General features: G+C 36.3%; 3 protein-coding genes and 1 non-coding gene across 5 annotated transcripts; 1 reads left to right on the top strand and 3 right to left on the bottom strand.

Moving 5' to 3' along the window:
* Positions 1-20: 20 nt before the first annotated feature.
* LOC111452234 (RHOMBOID-like protein 1) lies at positions 21-3185 on the bottom strand. Its single transcript, XM_023092840.1, has 6 exons — positions 2473-3185; positions 1877-2040; positions 1508-1671; positions 1173-1429; positions 964-1090; positions 21-373 (listed from the first exon to the last, which is right to left on the bottom strand). The coding sequence occupies exons 1-6, from the start codon at positions 2808-2810 to the stop codon at positions 254-256; spliced, it is 1170 nt and encodes a 389-aa protein (XP_022948608.1). The 5' UTR covers positions 2811-3185; the 3' UTR covers positions 21-253.
* A 7256-nt stretch (positions 3186-10441) lies between these two features.
* LOC111452237 (expansin-A4-like) lies at positions 10442-11770 on the top strand. Its single transcript, XM_023092844.1, has 3 exons — positions 10442-10679; positions 10768-11086; positions 11220-11770. Exons 1-3 carry the CDS (start codon positions 10529-10531, stop codon positions 11527-11529), a joined length of 780 nt encoding a protein of 259 aa, XP_022948612.1. The 5' UTR covers positions 10442-10528; the 3' UTR covers positions 11530-11770.
* Positions 11771-12131: 361 nt separating this feature from the next.
* LOC111452233 (probable serine/threonine-protein kinase PBL10) lies at positions 12132-15110 on the bottom strand. Of its 2 annotated transcripts, XR_002712113.1 has the most exons (8): positions 14828-15110; positions 14490-14587; positions 13761-14083; positions 13539-13674; positions 13306-13448; positions 13098-13221; positions 12515-13013; positions 12132-12188 (listed from the first exon to the last, which is right to left on the bottom strand). XR_002712113.1 is itself a non-coding variant. In XM_023092839.1 (7 exons), the coding sequence occupies exons 2-7, from the start codon at positions 14545-14547 to the stop codon at positions 12580-12582; spliced, it is 1218 nt and encodes a 405-aa protein (XP_022948607.1). In that variant the 5' UTR covers positions 14548-14587; positions 14828-15110; the 3' UTR covers positions 12436-12579. The 2 variants fall into 2 exon arrangements, 1 of the variants encoding a protein (XP_022948607.1); XM_023092839.1 differs by lacking the exon at positions 12132-12188 and having other exon boundaries at positions 12436-13013.
* Positions 12293-12365, bottom strand: TRNAK-UUU. The gene has a single exon. It is a non-coding gene; the product is annotated as a tRNA-Lys (tRNA).
* Positions 15111-16557: the final 1447 nt, after the last annotated feature.

Here is a 16557-nt window from a genome sequence, read left to right as displayed (position 1 = left end):
AAGAGTGGGACAGTTCATGGGGGGGGAAAGAAAGTTTGTCATAAGAAAAGAGATACAGGGAACTCTGAGATCTGAGAGATGAGGAAGACAAGTTTTTTGTGTTAATTCCATAATCTGAGCTAGGCACAGACTAGACTAGTTTGTTGTATGAAGAAGACAAGACTACTAATGTGGCATATACATGGCTCATCAAACAATCATGGCACAAGACCTCTCTCTATCAGTATCTACTTTTATGTCTTTTACTAACACATCAATTGCAGAGCTGAGAACATATCTGTTGTAGCTCCGGGGAGCTACTGGCTATCGAATAGGAGCCGCTTCTCCCGTTGCTTAGGCACGTCATGTTCAGCTGATTCCCCAGTCGACTCGACTGCAACAATGTTTACAAAGTTTAGAAATGTCAAGCTTTCTTTCCTTTTCTTGCGCAGGGGAGGGGGATGTTGAACTTTAAAGGATTGGTTTTCTATATACAATAACGTTAACGTTTACGAGTCATCCATCGTAATTTCGAAAAACAGTTCAGAAACAAATGCAGAAACGTATTTGAAAAGTGTCGCCGAAACAGGCATGTTGAGATATATGATTTTGACATTTCATGTACACAAAAGATCACCTCAAACTGCATAGAACATCGAGATGACTAAGAGGTTTGTGTAAGCACACCGCTAGCAGATATTATCCTCTTTGAGTTTTCCCTTTCGGGCTTCCTCTCAAGGTTTTTAAAACGCTAGGAGGTTTGATTTCCAACTCCTTTTCAATAGAGCCGAAACAGGCAAACCCACCCGTTTTAGAGGAAAAAAGAAAAGAGATTCGTATTCAATCTAATGTATAGACGACTCGAACCGATCAGACGTTGACATTAGTTTTGGACACGAGACTTTCGGCTACAGAACATGTGTAAAGTTCATGGTAAACTAGGGATTTGAACAGATTTGAGGCAAGAGAAGAGCAGTTAGTTACCTCACAAGTGAACCTCTGCGAGTTGCAGTTCCATTTTGATGTGGGAATGCAGCTCAAATAATGGCACCACGAACAGTGATCGTTCAAATTTTCCCCTCTAAAGAGAAAGACCAAACCAACTGCAAACCTGTTGAAGTAAACAACTATATGAATTCAGCAGTTCAAACACAAGAACTTCAAATCAGATGAAATGCAAAATAAGCATTTACCAAGCAATCAGTAACACCAGAGACACAATCCATAGCACATACTGATATGGCTTATACTTAGATACCGAAATTGAATTATATCTACGAGGTGCATCTCGTTGGCTAACCCATTCAAACTGAGGGCGTACCAAAAACACGAACCCGAGAAGAAAACCCGAGATAAATCCTCCAATATGAGCATAATTATCAACATGAGGAAGCACTCCCACGGCCAAATTGATTATGATGATGAAGAGGAGAGTCAACAAGGCTGCAAGCTTCATCAAAGATTTTGAGTCAGTTACTAGACAATGCATAGATTGTCAAGTGACTTTTCCATTTCGAACTTCGTTTACCTTATTTGCATATATTGTCCAATTCGTAAGGAGCTCCGACAACATGCCTCCTAGGAGACCAAAGAGAGCACCTGAAGCACCTACTGAGATACCCGACTGAATAAACAGAGACGACAACAAACTCCCACCGAACCCGGATACAACGTATATCACCCCAATTCGAACTATAGATAAGAAAAAATGAACACAGAAACAAAATCATCACTGTTCTACAATAAGAATATGAAGCTGCTATCAGGAAAAGAAACTATATAGTCTGAATGAGTGTCATTACAAAGGTAACAAGAACTACATATATCAATGCTTTCTTTGTTTGGTAAATAAGGCATTGAATTTTGAAGAACGATTTCGAACTAATAGCGTTCATACCGAAACCGAATTCTTGCTCGAGGTGAATTCCAATGAAAACAAGACTGAGCATATTAGCAAGTATATGGAACACCCCTGCATGTAGCCACATACAAGAGATCAGTCTCCATGGCTGGTGCCCATAAACCACTTTATCAACTTCCAGAGCACCCATCTTTTCTAATCTGAAATATGGAAATTCAATAGAGTGACAATTGAGAATGAAAACTCCGATGCAATATCATATAGCAGATGAATTCATTCACCCACATAATCCTAACCTAATGGCACCAGAAATCTCAACAAAAGTTCACCAACTAGCAACGTTTACTGATACACCCATCATTTTGTGCAGCCATGTTCATCTACAAATTACATTCAAACAACAAAATGATATTGCCATCTCTACACTGTTTTGAAACTAGATAGAACATAACACAATGATCCCCAGATGATTTGAACAGAACAAGAAATTTCAGATTCAGAGAGAATAACACAATCAAATGCAACAATGGAGAGAATCCACATTCATTATCATTACTCATCTTCCATCGATAAACAGTAGATTAATTACAAAGAAACCCAACGAAACCCTAATGGCAGAAATAGAAACTCACGTTGAAGAAGAAGGGCCAAGAAGGGGATTCTCTTTAAGTGGCTGAAACGAGAATCTGCCCAAAAATCTACCGACGCAAGAGGCAGAGTTCTTAGGGCAATCGTTAACGTACATAGAAATAAAGAACACAACGCAATTCGCAGCCACAAACATCGGCACCAACCACGAAACCCACTTCTTAAACGGCTGGAACAGATCAAATCCGGCCGTAAAACTCGTCGACGGCCGTAATCTGGCAGGCGCCGTCAAAGGCCGTTGATCCGCCGGTTGAAATTCCGGGTCCTCATGAAGAGAATGGCACTTGATTTCAACGTGGGCGACGGGTGAATCCCTCGCCATGAACAAGATTGGATTAGAAACAGAAGATGTGTAATCAAATTCTAGAGGCGGAGGAACCCCATTTGGGGTCAGTTGCAGAATCGATTGAATCGATTGAATATGAAATTAAGGGGAAGAGATTGATGGGATTTGCGGTTTGAGTCAATGTTGGTTGATTTGGAGGGAATGGGTAGCCGAATCGTCGGAAAATCAACCAATTCTGGGCTGAAATCAGCATCAAGATTTAGCTTTCACTTCAATGGAACAAAAAACTTTCTGGTGGATCTCGTGCACGTATTTGCATTATCTTCAACAGAACTTTGAATTTAGTTTTCAACACTTGATCACTTGTTGACTAATATTTCTTCAAATCTATATATTGTTCAAGAATTTCTATCCTTCCTTTATTTTCTGGATTAAATTAGTGTTAAAAGAGATTTTTTTTACTTTTTTTCTTATTATTAAATATAGGCGATAAAGCTATAAATAAAATTTAATTACTAATTTATTGAAAGAGAGAGTTTTAAGTTTAGAGGTAAAATTAAAAGGTAAAATATATATTTAATGTTAAGTTATTTATTTAACCGTGACCAAAATAATTATTTTTCCTTTTAAGTTAACGATAAGTGACAATATTAGATTTTAAACCTAGTTTCTAAGAAATATTGAAATTTTTCTTTCATATTCTTATTTTGTCACACGGAGTGAAGAGGGATATATGAATGAACCAAAATCATATTCGAATGAGATTGACCCTAAGAAAGGAAAGTTAGTTCATATATTCACAAGGTGCACTTCCCTTTTCGATGACTCAATATAAGAACTTTATGGTTAAATGTGTTTTGCTTGTAGCAATTTTATGTTTGGGTAACCTCTGGAAAATTCTTCTCGGATGCATGTGAGTGAGAACAAAGCATGCTAGAAAAACTCATGTTTGTTTATTTGTTAAAAGGGAGAAAGGTGAAATGTGGGGCCATCAAATGTCCAATCTCAGCATCAGAGCCATATCTCTCCCAGTAAAATTTGGTTTGAGGACGAAAAAGGGTGAAAATTGGTAAGCATGTGACATCTTAGCAAAGGAAGAGTACATAAATGAACCGAGATCACATTCGAATAAGAGTGATCCTAGAGGGATAGGATGATTAAGAAAAACTTAAAAGAAAAATTAAAGCTATTGCCTACCCTCACAAGCGTGCTTTGGTTGAAATAATTCTACGTTTGCCAACTTTTTGGAAATTCTCCTGAGATGCATGTAAGTGAGGAAAAAATATGTTAGAAGAACTCGTGTTGATTTGTGGAGATATTGTTCACTCTTAAGAAGTAAGAAACGTAGATAACGTGACCGTATCCGTGGGGATATGGGCCTTTCCCAGAACTTTTCTACATTGAACGAGGCCTCAGGCCCATAATTTCTCCATCTGTGAGCCCAAATCCTTATTCCCAATTTTTAATAATTTCTCCATTTTCACCCTTTACATATTTTTTTAAGAATACACCTACAACGCTTCGACCACTCAACTCAACCCAATTCAAAAATAGAGGATAAAGTTTGGTTGGGTTAGATTGGAGTATGAACTCTATTCAGATTGTTCAGATCAACGACACAAGAAAAAATTCCATTTTGATCCAATCTTCGTACACGTTTAGCTGTGTTTCAATTAAAGTAATAGAAGATTCTTGGATTTTGGACATCTCTTTTATGAATTTAGATGGAGTGGGAAAGAGGTTTGGGCCCCATAAAAGTGATCTAAAAAGAAGTTATTTTTTGATCTCTACTTATTTTTCGTTCACTTTTCTTTTATTGGGCTTTAAATTTTGTGGGTGTTGGGGGTTTCTTTTCCTCCATTTACTTCAATTTAATGCTCTCTCCTTTTCCATTTGCTTTTCTAGACTTCCCTTCAATTTTGTGCTCCTTTTTCCTTTGCTCTCTATGACGCAAAAGCTAGTTAAATTGGTCGTTTTGTTTCGATTAAATACGTGTTCGTCTTTCACTACACTTTTTTTTTAGGTGGGTATTCCCTAGTTTTAGTGACAAATTCTTTTAACCATTACATATTCAACATCACTTTCATTCAGCATAGTCTCGATACGTTCATGTTCTGACACTCGAGTAACTGAATAGAGACTATATCCAAATGAGAGAGATCCTAATGATAGGATAGTTAAGAAAGACTTGGAAGATTTGAAAGTCGCTATCTATATCAACATGTTTCACTTATGAATAGTCTTTACTCTTAGAAACAAATAGTATGTAATGTGATCATGTCGCACGAGATTCAATAAAACTCATATTCTGAAACTAATCTAAATCTTGAACATGAATTAGCGAGTGAGATGAATTATATGGTATGGTTCATTTATTATCTCGGGAAAAATTTAAAATTTTGTGGCTCATATTTATTTTATATTTAAAGAGGGGAGAGAAACTTAACTTTGGTAAGTGAAATGAATTTGTTTGTTCAACTAACTTTTGGACAAAGACCCATCAAAGTTATTAATGATAGCTAGCTAGCTTGGTGAGTAGCAAACTAATTACATAAACTCATTCATGTCCAAATATTAAAATTGGTTGGTTCGTTCGTTCGTTCACGATAAAGTAAGATTCAAATTATTATCAATATATGCTAAGATTTTAAAAACGTTAATAATAACATCGTAATTTAGCACTTTAGTTGTTCGAATAGGGTTTGTATGTTGGGTGAATTATGTGCATGATATTGAGAAATAATTAGAGGGTTGATTGAGGGAGAAGCGAAAGTTGCTGATAGAATATTATTGAATGCAAGAAGCAATGTTTGGGCAAAGACAGCTTTTGAAACCTAGTTGGAAACTTGGATATCCCATGTGGTTCCATTGTTTTGTCTAAAAGATAACCATCAAATTTCATTTTAATTCAAACCATACCTCAATTCTTTCTTCTTCCTTCTTTGTTTTTTAATAATTATTTATATAATTCTATCGTGCTAGGTTCTTCACTTTCGACTTAAGCTACTATAGTTCTGCCTTTTCTCCTTTCTTAAAAAGATCTCGTATCGATAGATAGTTTGAATGATAAACACTAGAGATGTTCATATGGCTCGATAATCTAACTAACTCATGCTAGTGTCTATCCTGCTCAAACCATGAACGTTAAGTTAGTTAAGTTCAATTTTTTTTCATCTTTAAGTTTTTATAGATGTTTGTGACGAGTATGAGTTGTGAATATTTTTCTAAATAGTAAGAAAAACATATCCCAATTCAACTAAAAAATAGAGGGTTTAGTTGGGGTTGATCGTGAGCTCTATTTATATTGTTCGGGCCACTAACTCAACCAACTTAAGAATTCAGATGAATCAAAAAGATTTTTCCAATCGAGTCCGAGTCCGTGTAATTTGAATTCTAAAAATGGATAGAATACGAAGCTTAGTTGTAATAGTCACTCTCACGACACCATTTAGGGGAATATGCCAACTCAAAATCCACCCAAGATGAGGTTGCCTTATTTGCACATTGCATTGAATTTGGACCATAGATCTCATACTTCAATACCTTTAAACTTGCACTTCATTCAATGAAGCTTCAAAAAGAATGCCTTCAACCCAAATCTTGTTCTCATCTTAAAATAACAAATATAAATCAAACATTTTTCTCGTAAAAAAAAAAATTATTCATTTGGGTTTATCGAGAATTTTTATTAGAATAAAGAGCACGATCGTTTTGGAGAATAGAGACCAAAAAGCTTTAGCTATTTACCTAATTTAAAGCTCAATTCAAGTACGTTTTCCTCCCACATAATTAGGTTCGATAGGTTGCATATCCGAGTTAATTCAATTCAATGAACTTACCCGTAACTTTTCGTCGAAATTTTCTTATTTTATAAGAAAAATAAAGTACCAAAAAAGTTAGTCGTGTTAAAGCAAAGCTTGGTTAGTCGACTCATATTGTGGCATTTTGACTAGGGTTGTTTGATAAGGTAAAAAAGAACATCATTTGTTACCAAAAACGAGATATGAAAAGGTAATTGAATAGCCATTTTGCATATAAACAAAGTTAAAGATGCCCCAACCATATTGATTCTAAATTATAAAAAGACAAACCCTAGTGGGGTGAGTTGTTCAATACTTGGATATTTGAGCATTGACTTTCATCAAATACATAAAAATTATAGTTTCAATTGTTTGTAAAGATACAGATAATGGGATTCTTTATGTGTTCATTAATGTCCATATAAGAAACTCCAAACCCAAAGATTGACCAACATCTATACCATCAAACACTCCTTTCCACATGTTTCAAATTTGTCTAACAACAAAATAACTTAACGCTTAAGTTCCAAATTTCTTAAACTTCGACTAAAAATATTCATATTCGAATACACTTCACTTTTGAGTTCTTATGATTAAGCCATCCAAAATGAAGATGTATTTTATTAGTATAAGTAGTAACTTTCAATTCTTTTCTATCTTTCCGATCCGAGTGGGGTGTTTAATTTTTCTAAATTTGTAATTTTTTTTTTTTATGTATTTTTAAAGTTTTTAACTTTTTCTTGTGTTCCTTTTTGTTTGTCTTTTTTTATTTGGTCTTTCCTTTCTGTTATAATTAGGTAGAGATGATAATTTTGAAACCAATGGTAAAAAGGAAGGGCAAATAATTTTTTTTTTTACCTAATTTTATAAACAAGTCGAAGTTTAAAGTAAATTTAATGTAATGTGAGCATATCAACTTTAAAAGAGAGTGAGAAAAAGAGTCGGGTGAAGGGCAGTATGGTAATTTTACTATGAATGTTGACCGTTCGCACAAGGTTATATAACCTTCTTTTTGAAGTTGATTAGATAGATAACGAGCCCGATATTTTGGACCATTCGTACAAAAAAAAATTACAATTTTGTTAAATTTTCGACGTATGTATCTTGTATGCCTAATTAATTTTTTTACATCTATCTAAATATCATTCGAAATTTATTTATATAAAAAATTAATAGTTCGATCTCGATCCACATGAAAAAAAAAGTTTCGAATCTATTTTTTTTTTCTCTCATATTAAAGTCACTCCTTAAAAAAGAAATAATAATAATAATAAATAAATAAAAATGAACAATACCTTAAATTTTGGATCGATGTCTTAGATCTCCATGGGGTACCCTACAGTTCATATGATTAGGCATAACGAACATAAAATTGACAAACTGACACGCGCGCGCACGTGGCAACTCTGCAATTGGGATTAATCACAGTGCCCGAGATCATACCACGTGGCGATCAAGGGGCAATAAGGGCACAGAGGAACAGGCTGGTCCCGCATTCAGGGAATTATTTCTCGAATACGTATGCCACGTGGGGGAAGATTATTTGTCCACATGTATTAGCTGTCTGAAACTGTGGGACGAGCACATGGGAGCTGATTTTGGATTGGACGTATGGACGTGACGCGCTTTTCACTTTTACCTATTTATCATTATTTTCTTTTGCTTTTCTTTTTTATTAAATAAAGTTTTCTTTTCTTATATATATTTTATTTTAAAGTTTAAATCAAGCCTTGTCGCTACAAATTTACACAATTAATTATTTCAAATAAAATATATTTTTGTTCATTTTATGTCATAAATAAAACAATAATACAATAATAAAATATGAAACATGAAAAGGTAGGAATATAATGTAAATTTCAAGTAATGAATATTAATTAAAATTGATTTCTTAAATTTTATAATCTTGAAATGTACCCGTCATTCTTAAGTGCACACTTGTCCACGAGTAGAATAAAATGATAATATTCTACATTTGAAGTTAACATTTGTGAGTTTCATGTCGGTAAGAGAAGAGAACGAAACATTCCTTACAAGGGTGTGAAAATCTCTCTCTAGTAGACATGTTTTAAAACTGAGGCTAATAACGATGCGTAATAGAACAAAGCAGAAGATATTTGCTAACTGTGGGCTTTGGCTGTTATAAATGGTATTAGAGCCAGCGACAATACATAACAGGCTAAAATAGACAATATTTACTAGCGGTGGGCTTACGCTGTTACAATATTGATCTTACTAAATTGCCTTTTCTAAAGTCAGTATTGAAATCTTATGTCTCAGCTCTTCTCCTATATATTTTTTACAACAACTGCTTACGTCTCATCTCTTTTAACATCAAGCTTGTAGGCTAATTTAAGTGACCAAGCTAAACGCACGAGAACAGTCTATAACAAACCGAGTGTGTCAAATTAAGTCTCAATCATATCATCATAAAAAAAGTCATAATTAAAGAGATGAAAAAAATATAAAAACATTTATAGAAAAATAACAAGAATTAGTAAATCCTATAGGTCGAAACAATTATAGTAAAAAAAAAATATCAAAACGAAAAAAAAAGTTAGGGTTAAAAAGGGTAAAACAGTCCACGAATATTTACTCTATGCGAGAAAGCGCGTTGACACGTAAGAGAGAGAATGTTGGAGCTTTAGCGTATAGAGCTGGGTTCCATTTTATCTCATATATAACACAAATATTATTGAAAACTAATTATTAATTAATTTCACATTAGATCTAATTTTTGTTTCTTTTAATAAATAAAATCCCTTTTTTTCAACCATTTTTTCTTGAATTATTATTACTCTTCTTGTTATGTTAGGAATTGATATTCTTTAATGTTTTATCCCTCCATTCAAAATTTAAAAGGGTTTGTGAAAAAATTATATTATTAATGTAATTTTAAGTAATTTACCGTATTAAATTTTGTAATGCTTCATATAATTTAGCGTGGCAACCACGCATGTAAAACAAAATAAGCTAGAAGAATAATGTGTCGAGAAAATGTCTTTTACTAAAAAAAAATTAAAGAAGTCGATTGCTAATTAATGTCAGCCTCATGTGATTAATGCGACAATGAAAGGAAGTTACAATCAAGTATATTTTAATTTTTATGGCAACCTCGTACTCAATTATCAGGAACGCTCAATCTTTAAGCTGTCACAATATTTTACTTTTTAAATTTTAGTTATGTTTGTAATTATTCAGTCATCAGACGATCATATACAATGGTTTAGTCCATGTAACTAAACAATCCTTACAAAAAAAAAAACTTAATTCCACAGTTAAATACATATCTATTTCACAACTTCACCTATTACTTTGTGTTGCGTGGGTCCTAGTTTATCGAGTATGTCTAGAATTACACATAATTTTCCCAAATTGTGAATTTTCACGTCATTGTCCTTTTATCTCGCTTCATTTTGTCTAGACATGAATCAAGCTGCTTTCACTAAATTTGTTGCGTGCTTATCGTCTCAAACGAGGGCCCTTGCTTGCTCTTTTGTACTAGTGGCTTAAGTTGCCTTATTTTCTTCAATAAATGTCTCAATAATCAACACGTGCATAAGAATAAACGACGATTATATATGTATAAAGTTTGTAAATTAAACGTAACATAGACTAAAAAATTATATACATGAGGAAAATGTTATCGGAGTATATTATATTTTTTAATATATCATCACATGGATCTACTAAATTAAGGCCTCAAAATCAATTATTTTTTTTTACTTTTGTAGTGAAAAAAGAAAGAAAAAGAAAAGATGTCCTAGAAACTGTTTTCACACACACATACACAAAAGATTCTGACATTAAATGAGGGAGATATTCGTAAATTCACAAAATCCCGTTTTACTCCATAAGTACTCCCCTATCCCTTCTTCCCCAAACGCCCACTTCCCACTCTCTCACTCTCACTTTCTCTCTCTTTTCAGTTATTGCTTTCAGCCAAAAAAAAAAATGGCTACAACGGCGATTCTCCTCTGTATTGCATCTCTTATCTCTACAATGTGGTCGGCTACTGCGAGAATCCCCGGCGTCTACTCCGGCGGTCCTTGGGAGAGTGCCCACGCTACCTTCTACGGCGGCTCCGACGCCTCCGGCACAATGGGTAAGCCGGGATAGTGAAATAATGGGATTGAACTTCAAATGGGTAATGGGATATTGATTTTGGGTTTTGGTTTTGGGTTTTTGTGCAGGTGGGGCTTGTGGGTATGGGAATTTGTACAGCCAAGGCTACGGCGTGAACACGGCGGCGTTGAGCACAGCGCTATTCAATAATGGGCTGAGCTGTGGTGCCTGTTTCGAGATTAAATGTGCGAATGACCCGAGATGGTGCCATTCGGGCAGCCCGTCGATTATGATTACCGCCACGAACTTCTGCCCGCCCAATTTTGCTCTGCCCAGTGACAATGGCGGTTGGTGTAACCCTCCTCGGCCGCATTTCGATTTGGCGATGCCTATGTTCCTTAAAATCGCCGAGTACCGCGCTGGTATCGTCCCCGTCGCCTACCGCCGGTCAGCCTCTTCCCCCCTCCGTCGTATTTTGTCAGTTGATTATACTAATTAAACAAAATTATGAGAGTTTTAAATATATTTTGGATATGTGAAATGACGGTTTAGTAAGGGCTAATGGAGCATAATTACGCAGGGTGCCATGCCGGAAGCAAGGGGGGATACGTTACACAATCCACGGGTTCCGGTACTTCAACCTGGTTTTAATCACCAACGTCGCAGGTGCAGGGGATATCGTGAAGGTTAGCGTGAAAGGCACGCGCACAGGCTGGATGAGCATGAGCCGTAACTGGGGTCAAAACTGGCAGTCAAACGCCGTGTTAGTGGGCCAGGCCCTTTCATTTAGAGTCACAGGCAGTGACAGAAGGACTTCCACCACCTACAACGTGGCACCCCCTAATTGGCAGTTCGGCCAGACCTTCATCGGCAAGAATTTTAGGGTTTGAGAAAGGGGTTGAGGTGGCAATACATGATTGGAGGACTCCGGGTTAAGTAAATATCAGAGGAAGAAGGAAGCAAGAAGGCTGGGGAGGCTGAACAAAAGTGTGGCCCACAGTTCTAAATTATATATCATAATATTTTCAATCATATAATTTAATGTTGGCGTTGTTATAATTATGTACTACAATTTCCAACTGGGAAGTGTATTTTGGACACTTTTTATTTTTATTTTTTATAATTATAGTAGATTAATTACTAATTTAATGCATTTTCCCTACATTTATGTATCCTTATTAAAAAAATATATTCATAACATGCAATATAATAAACAAATATGTCACGTGAATATTTAATTGAAATTGAAGCATAGGGTTGAAATAATTTTATAAAAAGAAGGGTAGATTGCTAAATTTCTTTACCATATTAATTGAATCACATGAATATCACATGAAGCCAGCAGGGCACATGGGTGGGCCGTGGGGGAGGCAATTCTTTAGAAGCCCATATTTTTATTGGCTAATTTTTTATTTTATTTTTTAATAAAGAAAACTATTTTCACTTATGTTCGGGGAAAAATGAAGGGGCATTGGATTCGTGCCCAAAGTAATGGTGAGAGTGGAAATGTTTTTAAAGGGAAAAAGCAATTTGGAATCTCAACTTTTAAGGATTTTTAAGTAAATTTTGTAAACCTTATCACAAAATCTAGTAAGTTTAAACATAGAAAAAGAAACATACTATTTACCAAGGATTGATCGACTAAAAGAGACACGCCGTCTGTGGGAATCGAACCCACGACCAATTGGTTAAAAGCCAAACGCTCTACCAGCTGAGCTAAGACGGCGTCTTTGTGAGAATGATTAAGCTAATTATATTTAATTGCTGTATCAAGCCAAAGCAGGTGTTCTTTTATCAACCGATGAAATCATCATAGATCTCATGTGATTGAAGAAAAGCATTACAAAACTGAATATCACAAAATAGCTATGTAAGTATACATTAGTTGCAATGAAATAAGAACACTATACAATCCGCTCCCCTCGACCCTCGACCCCGGCTTATGTAAACAGAGCTGATGCGGATGGTCTAGGATAAGCAGACACTTCCTTGTGTTGTTGTGCATTACCTCTGTGTGACCCTTGGTTACTACTCCTGCATCTTCTATTCCCACTACCTCCATTTCCTGTCGAATCCTGGAGATCCTTTAATGTCGTTACGACGTCTCTCATACTCGGCCTGAACTTCGGTTCTGCAGACAGGCAACGTGATGCAAGAATTGCTACTCTACTAGCTGATTCCATGGAGTAGTTGCGTTCGGTTCGTGCATCAAGTAAACGATAAGTCTTGCGTTTATTAGCAAGAAAGGGTTTGGCCCACTCGACCAGATTCTGTTCCCCTGGTGGTCGATTCTTGTCTATTGCTCTTCTACCAGATAAAATCTCCAACAGAACTACCCCGAAACTATACACATCACTCTTACCACTAAGATGACCTAGTAGTCGCATTCGAATGAAATAAGAGATCAACAGACGATATCACTAAAAGAAATTCTTTTCCACGTTAGAATGGGTATTACCTGTGGCCAGATACTCAGGAGCTGCATATCCATACGTCCCCATAATTCTGGTGGAGACGTGACTTTTGTCGCCCGTCGGTCCATCCTTAGCAAGGCCAAAGTCGGAGAGCTTTGCATTGTAGTCCTGTAACCACATCATAGAATAGAGTCTTCAGATATACAGGCTATAATTGAAATCGAAACCGTGCCACACTGCAACTATACTTACTGAATCGAGGAGTATATTTGATGTCTTGAAATCGCGATAGATAACTTTGTTTTCGTCGCTGTGAAGGAAAGCTAGCCCCATTGCAGCGCCAAGAGCGATCTTCAAGCGAAGGCTCCATGAAAGAGGTTGAAAATACAGGCCCCCTGAAGAAAAAGTTGCAATTATATGAATAAATCGACATTCCTAAGCAACGGATCCTTTTTGCCTAATCGGGGTAGGAGATAACGACTCACTCCTAAACAAATGGTTCTCCAAGCTGCCTCTGGTAAGGAATTCATACACAAGCAGCCGATGTTCGTCTTCCAAACAATAGCCTATCAGTCTCACTAGATGAGAATGGTGAAGTTGGCCCAGGAAATTGACTTCAGCCTACAGTGTCGAAGAAACTAAACAGTAAGCGGATTGGAAGCTTACTTTGTCGAAGCCAAAGATAAAGCAGCCTGACATTGACTTACCAGCCACTCCTTGTGACCTTGGAGACCATCGAGGTTAAGCCTTTTCACCGCAACAACCGTGCCAGACCCTGGCTTGGCAGCAGAAGATGATTCCTCATGAATCCAACCTTTATAAACTGAACCGAACCCACCTTCCCCCAACAAACTATCGGGGCGAAAGTTCCTAGTGGCTAGCTTAAGTTCCGAGAAACTAAAACTCTTCAGATTTGAGGACTGCAGGATCTCATCCTCACTCCGGGATATTGATGTCGATGAGAATTTGCTGTTGCTACTCGAACTAGAGATATCGATTGCATCCTTACTAACGCCATTTAAAGTTCCTCCTGCATAACTTAAATGTAAGATATCCATATCTGAACATGGCCAAATCAAGTTGCATTGCATATACAATTTTGAGTGTCAGAAGAACACGATTCACCAATTTCGATTCGTGTAAGAACATTCTAATACCAGATTGAAGTTCATCAGAGAATCTTCAACTCAACACCATTACAATCCCATAGTAGCTAAATTTAGAAACATGACATTTTATGAGCTAATGAGTTGGCTAACAGATCTTAATCATTTAAGTTCATACAACAGACAACAAATGGCTAAGCCCTGGAGAACGAATCTCCAACCATTTGTCTCATGAAAACATGTTTTTCCCCCTTTCTTTTCTGAATAAATGAACAACTAAAAGTAAACACAATGGGCAAGATATCCATTTCCATGGCTTCCGAACTCTACCTGTACCAGTACTGCATGTGCTAACAGCTTTAATTCTGGCGCTTAAGCAAATCCCCATGGGACTGGCCCGAAATCTCACAGCCTGACCAGTTTTCTTACTGCGTATCACAAAATTCAGCGGCTTACAGCAAGAAATTTCAACAGCAACCAAAAGAAAGAGACAAAACTTGCAGATCTAAGTTCTAAAATGTAGATTTACAAGCAAAGAAAGATGGGTATCACTTAAAATGAGTAAAAAAACCTCAAGAACACACTTGCATGCAATCACAGCTTCAGAATTCAAGTTTTAACAACAAAATTCTAAAACCCCACAAACAGGGGAAGGAGAAATTTCTTACCAGTTCACCCCCACAGACTTAGATCTCAGTAACAAACGAAGTAGAGAGGGCAGATATAAGAGGGGAAACAAATATTCAAAAGGGTGGAATCGAATTGAGAAGGAATCTTGGAAGGGCCTATTTAGAGAGAAAAGGGAGGAGAAAAAGGGTTGAGAGACTTTGACCGGGAAAATTGAGGAACAGTGTCCGATAGAAGAAATGAATAAAGAATGGAGCAGTGGGAGATGGTTGAAAGGGGGTCCAGTGCGCGCAAAGGTGGAGAAATTTGCACTAATGGCGCTCAGTCCGTGGCCCCGCACAACCTTTTCTGATGACCCTTTTGATATCTCATCTTTTTGGAAGCTCTTACCTGGTCAAATCAGAAGCAGAAATTGAACAGATAAGGTTTTGAGGTGCAGAAATTTGATACGATTCTCCACCATTTGATTTCTCCACACTGATCACTCCCATCTGGTTTTGCCAATTTCTATTAACCCTGTGTTTGTTTTAGTAGGCAATGTTTGGACAATTTTGTTATATAAGGATTTAGTATCATAACTAACTGATATAGTTCATTTTTAGTTCTTATAAATCTTAAGAACATTTTTAGCACGGTTTGTATTAGGGTTTTCGGGTGAATTCCATGAATAAGATAAGCTTAAATGAGTTAGAAATGACATCTTTACGTTTAAAGATAAACTTATGATAGACTTAGAAGTAAGACTTCTATAATGTAACAGCTCAAGTCTACCGTACATATTGTCCTCTATCAACTTTTCTCCCCACCCTTATAGAGAATATTTTATTCTCCTCCCATACCGAAGTGGGAACTCACGATTTACCTCCTTTAGGACCTAGCATCCTTGCTGGCACTCGTTCCCTTCTCTAATCAATGTGGGACCCCTCAATCCACCCCTCGGAGGTCCAGCATCCTTGCTGCCACATCGCTTTTGTATCCACCCCTTTTGGGGTTCAACCTCCTCGCTACCACATTACTCAATGGACTCTGATACCATTTGCAACGACTGAAACTCATTACTAGCAGATATTGTCCTCTTTGAGTTTTTTCTTTCGAATTTCCTCTCAAGGTTTTTAAAACGTGTCTGCTAAAGAGAGGTTTTTACCTTTATAAAAAAGGTTTCGTTCTCCTCTCCGCCCAACACAAAATATCATATTTTATAACATATATAAGTTCAGATGAGTTAGATTTGTAAGTAAAATTACGAATCATAAATAGGTGGTTGCGAGGTAGGAATTACAAACGCCGACCAACATTTATTAGCACAGCACATCCAATAATTGAAAACGCTACTCTTTAATTCACCCTTTATGTTTTCTTCAACAACCTCTTGTTTGATGAGTAATTCCTAATTTAAATGCCATTTTCCACCTTTTCATCTTTATGAACTTCAAACCAAATTCTTTCACTTTCATATTTATAAAAGATTAATGAACCGTTTCGTGGGATGGTTATACGTTTACATCGTTTAAGTTATACGAATATTTTGTGAAACTTCTTTTTCTTCATCTTTATTCGCGTAGAAATTCAAGACCTGTAACCTTAATTAAACCATATTTAAAAGAGTAGGTAAAACATACCCGTAAAGAAAATAATCTTAAAAAAAAAAAAAAAACTGTAAATATTAAAATATTTACGGGGAAGAACATTTAATGGGAAAGCATTAGGTGTGTGATATGGTTGGAAGGACATAAACACATGGGACACTAAAACATATCCTTTTAATTCTTGT

This window comes from Cucurbita moschata, unplaced genomic scaffold (assembly GCF_002738365.1).
Source record: "Cucurbita moschata cultivar Rifu unplaced genomic scaffold, Cmos_1.0 Cmo_Scf00014, whole genome shotgun sequence".
Classification (NCBI taxonomy): domain Eukaryota; kingdom Viridiplantae; phylum Streptophyta; class Magnoliopsida; order Cucurbitales; family Cucurbitaceae; genus Cucurbita; species Cucurbita moschata.
This window is presented reverse-complemented; position numbering and strand designations above follow the sequence as displayed.

Bases quoted from the DNA above. Each gene is read 5' to 3' on its own strand.
- LOC111452234 (XM_023092840.1), bottom strand. From the start codon at position 2,810: ATGGCGAGGGATTCACCCGTCGCCCACGTTGAAATCAAGTGCCATTCT. The intron at 1,672-1,876 runs GTATGAACGCTA...TCTTATCTATAG, and splicing joins CGAGCAAGAATTCGGTTTCG to TTCGAATTGGGGTGATATAC. The intron at 1,091-1,172 runs GTAAATGCTTAT...TTACTTCAACAG, and splicing joins CTGGTGTTACTGATTGCTTG to GTTTGCAGTTGGTTTGGTCT.
- LOC111452237 (XM_023092844.1), top strand. From the start codon at position 10,529: ATGGCTACAACGGCGATTCTCCTCTGTATTGCATCTCTTATCTCTACA. The intron at 10,680-10,767 runs GTAAGCCGGGAT...GTTTTTGTGCAG, and splicing joins CGACGCCTCCGGCACAATGG to GTGGGGCTTGTGGGTATGGG. The intron at 11,087-11,219 runs GTCAGCCTCTTC...ATAATTACGCAG, and splicing joins GTCCCCGTCGCCTACCGCCG to GGTGCCATGCCGGAAGCAAG.
- LOC111452233 (XM_023092839.1), bottom strand. From the start codon at position 14,547: ATGGGGATTTGCTTAAGCGCCAGAATTAAAGCTGTTAGCACATGCAGT. The intron at 13,675-13,760 runs GTAAGTCAATGT...TCGACACTGTAG, and splicing joins AAGGTCACAAGGAGTGGCTG to GCTGAAGTCAATTTCCTGGG. The intron at 13,449-13,538 runs GTGAGTCGTTAT...CTTTTTCTTCAG, and splicing joins GGAGAACCATTTGTTTAGGA to GGGGCCTGTATTTTCAACCT.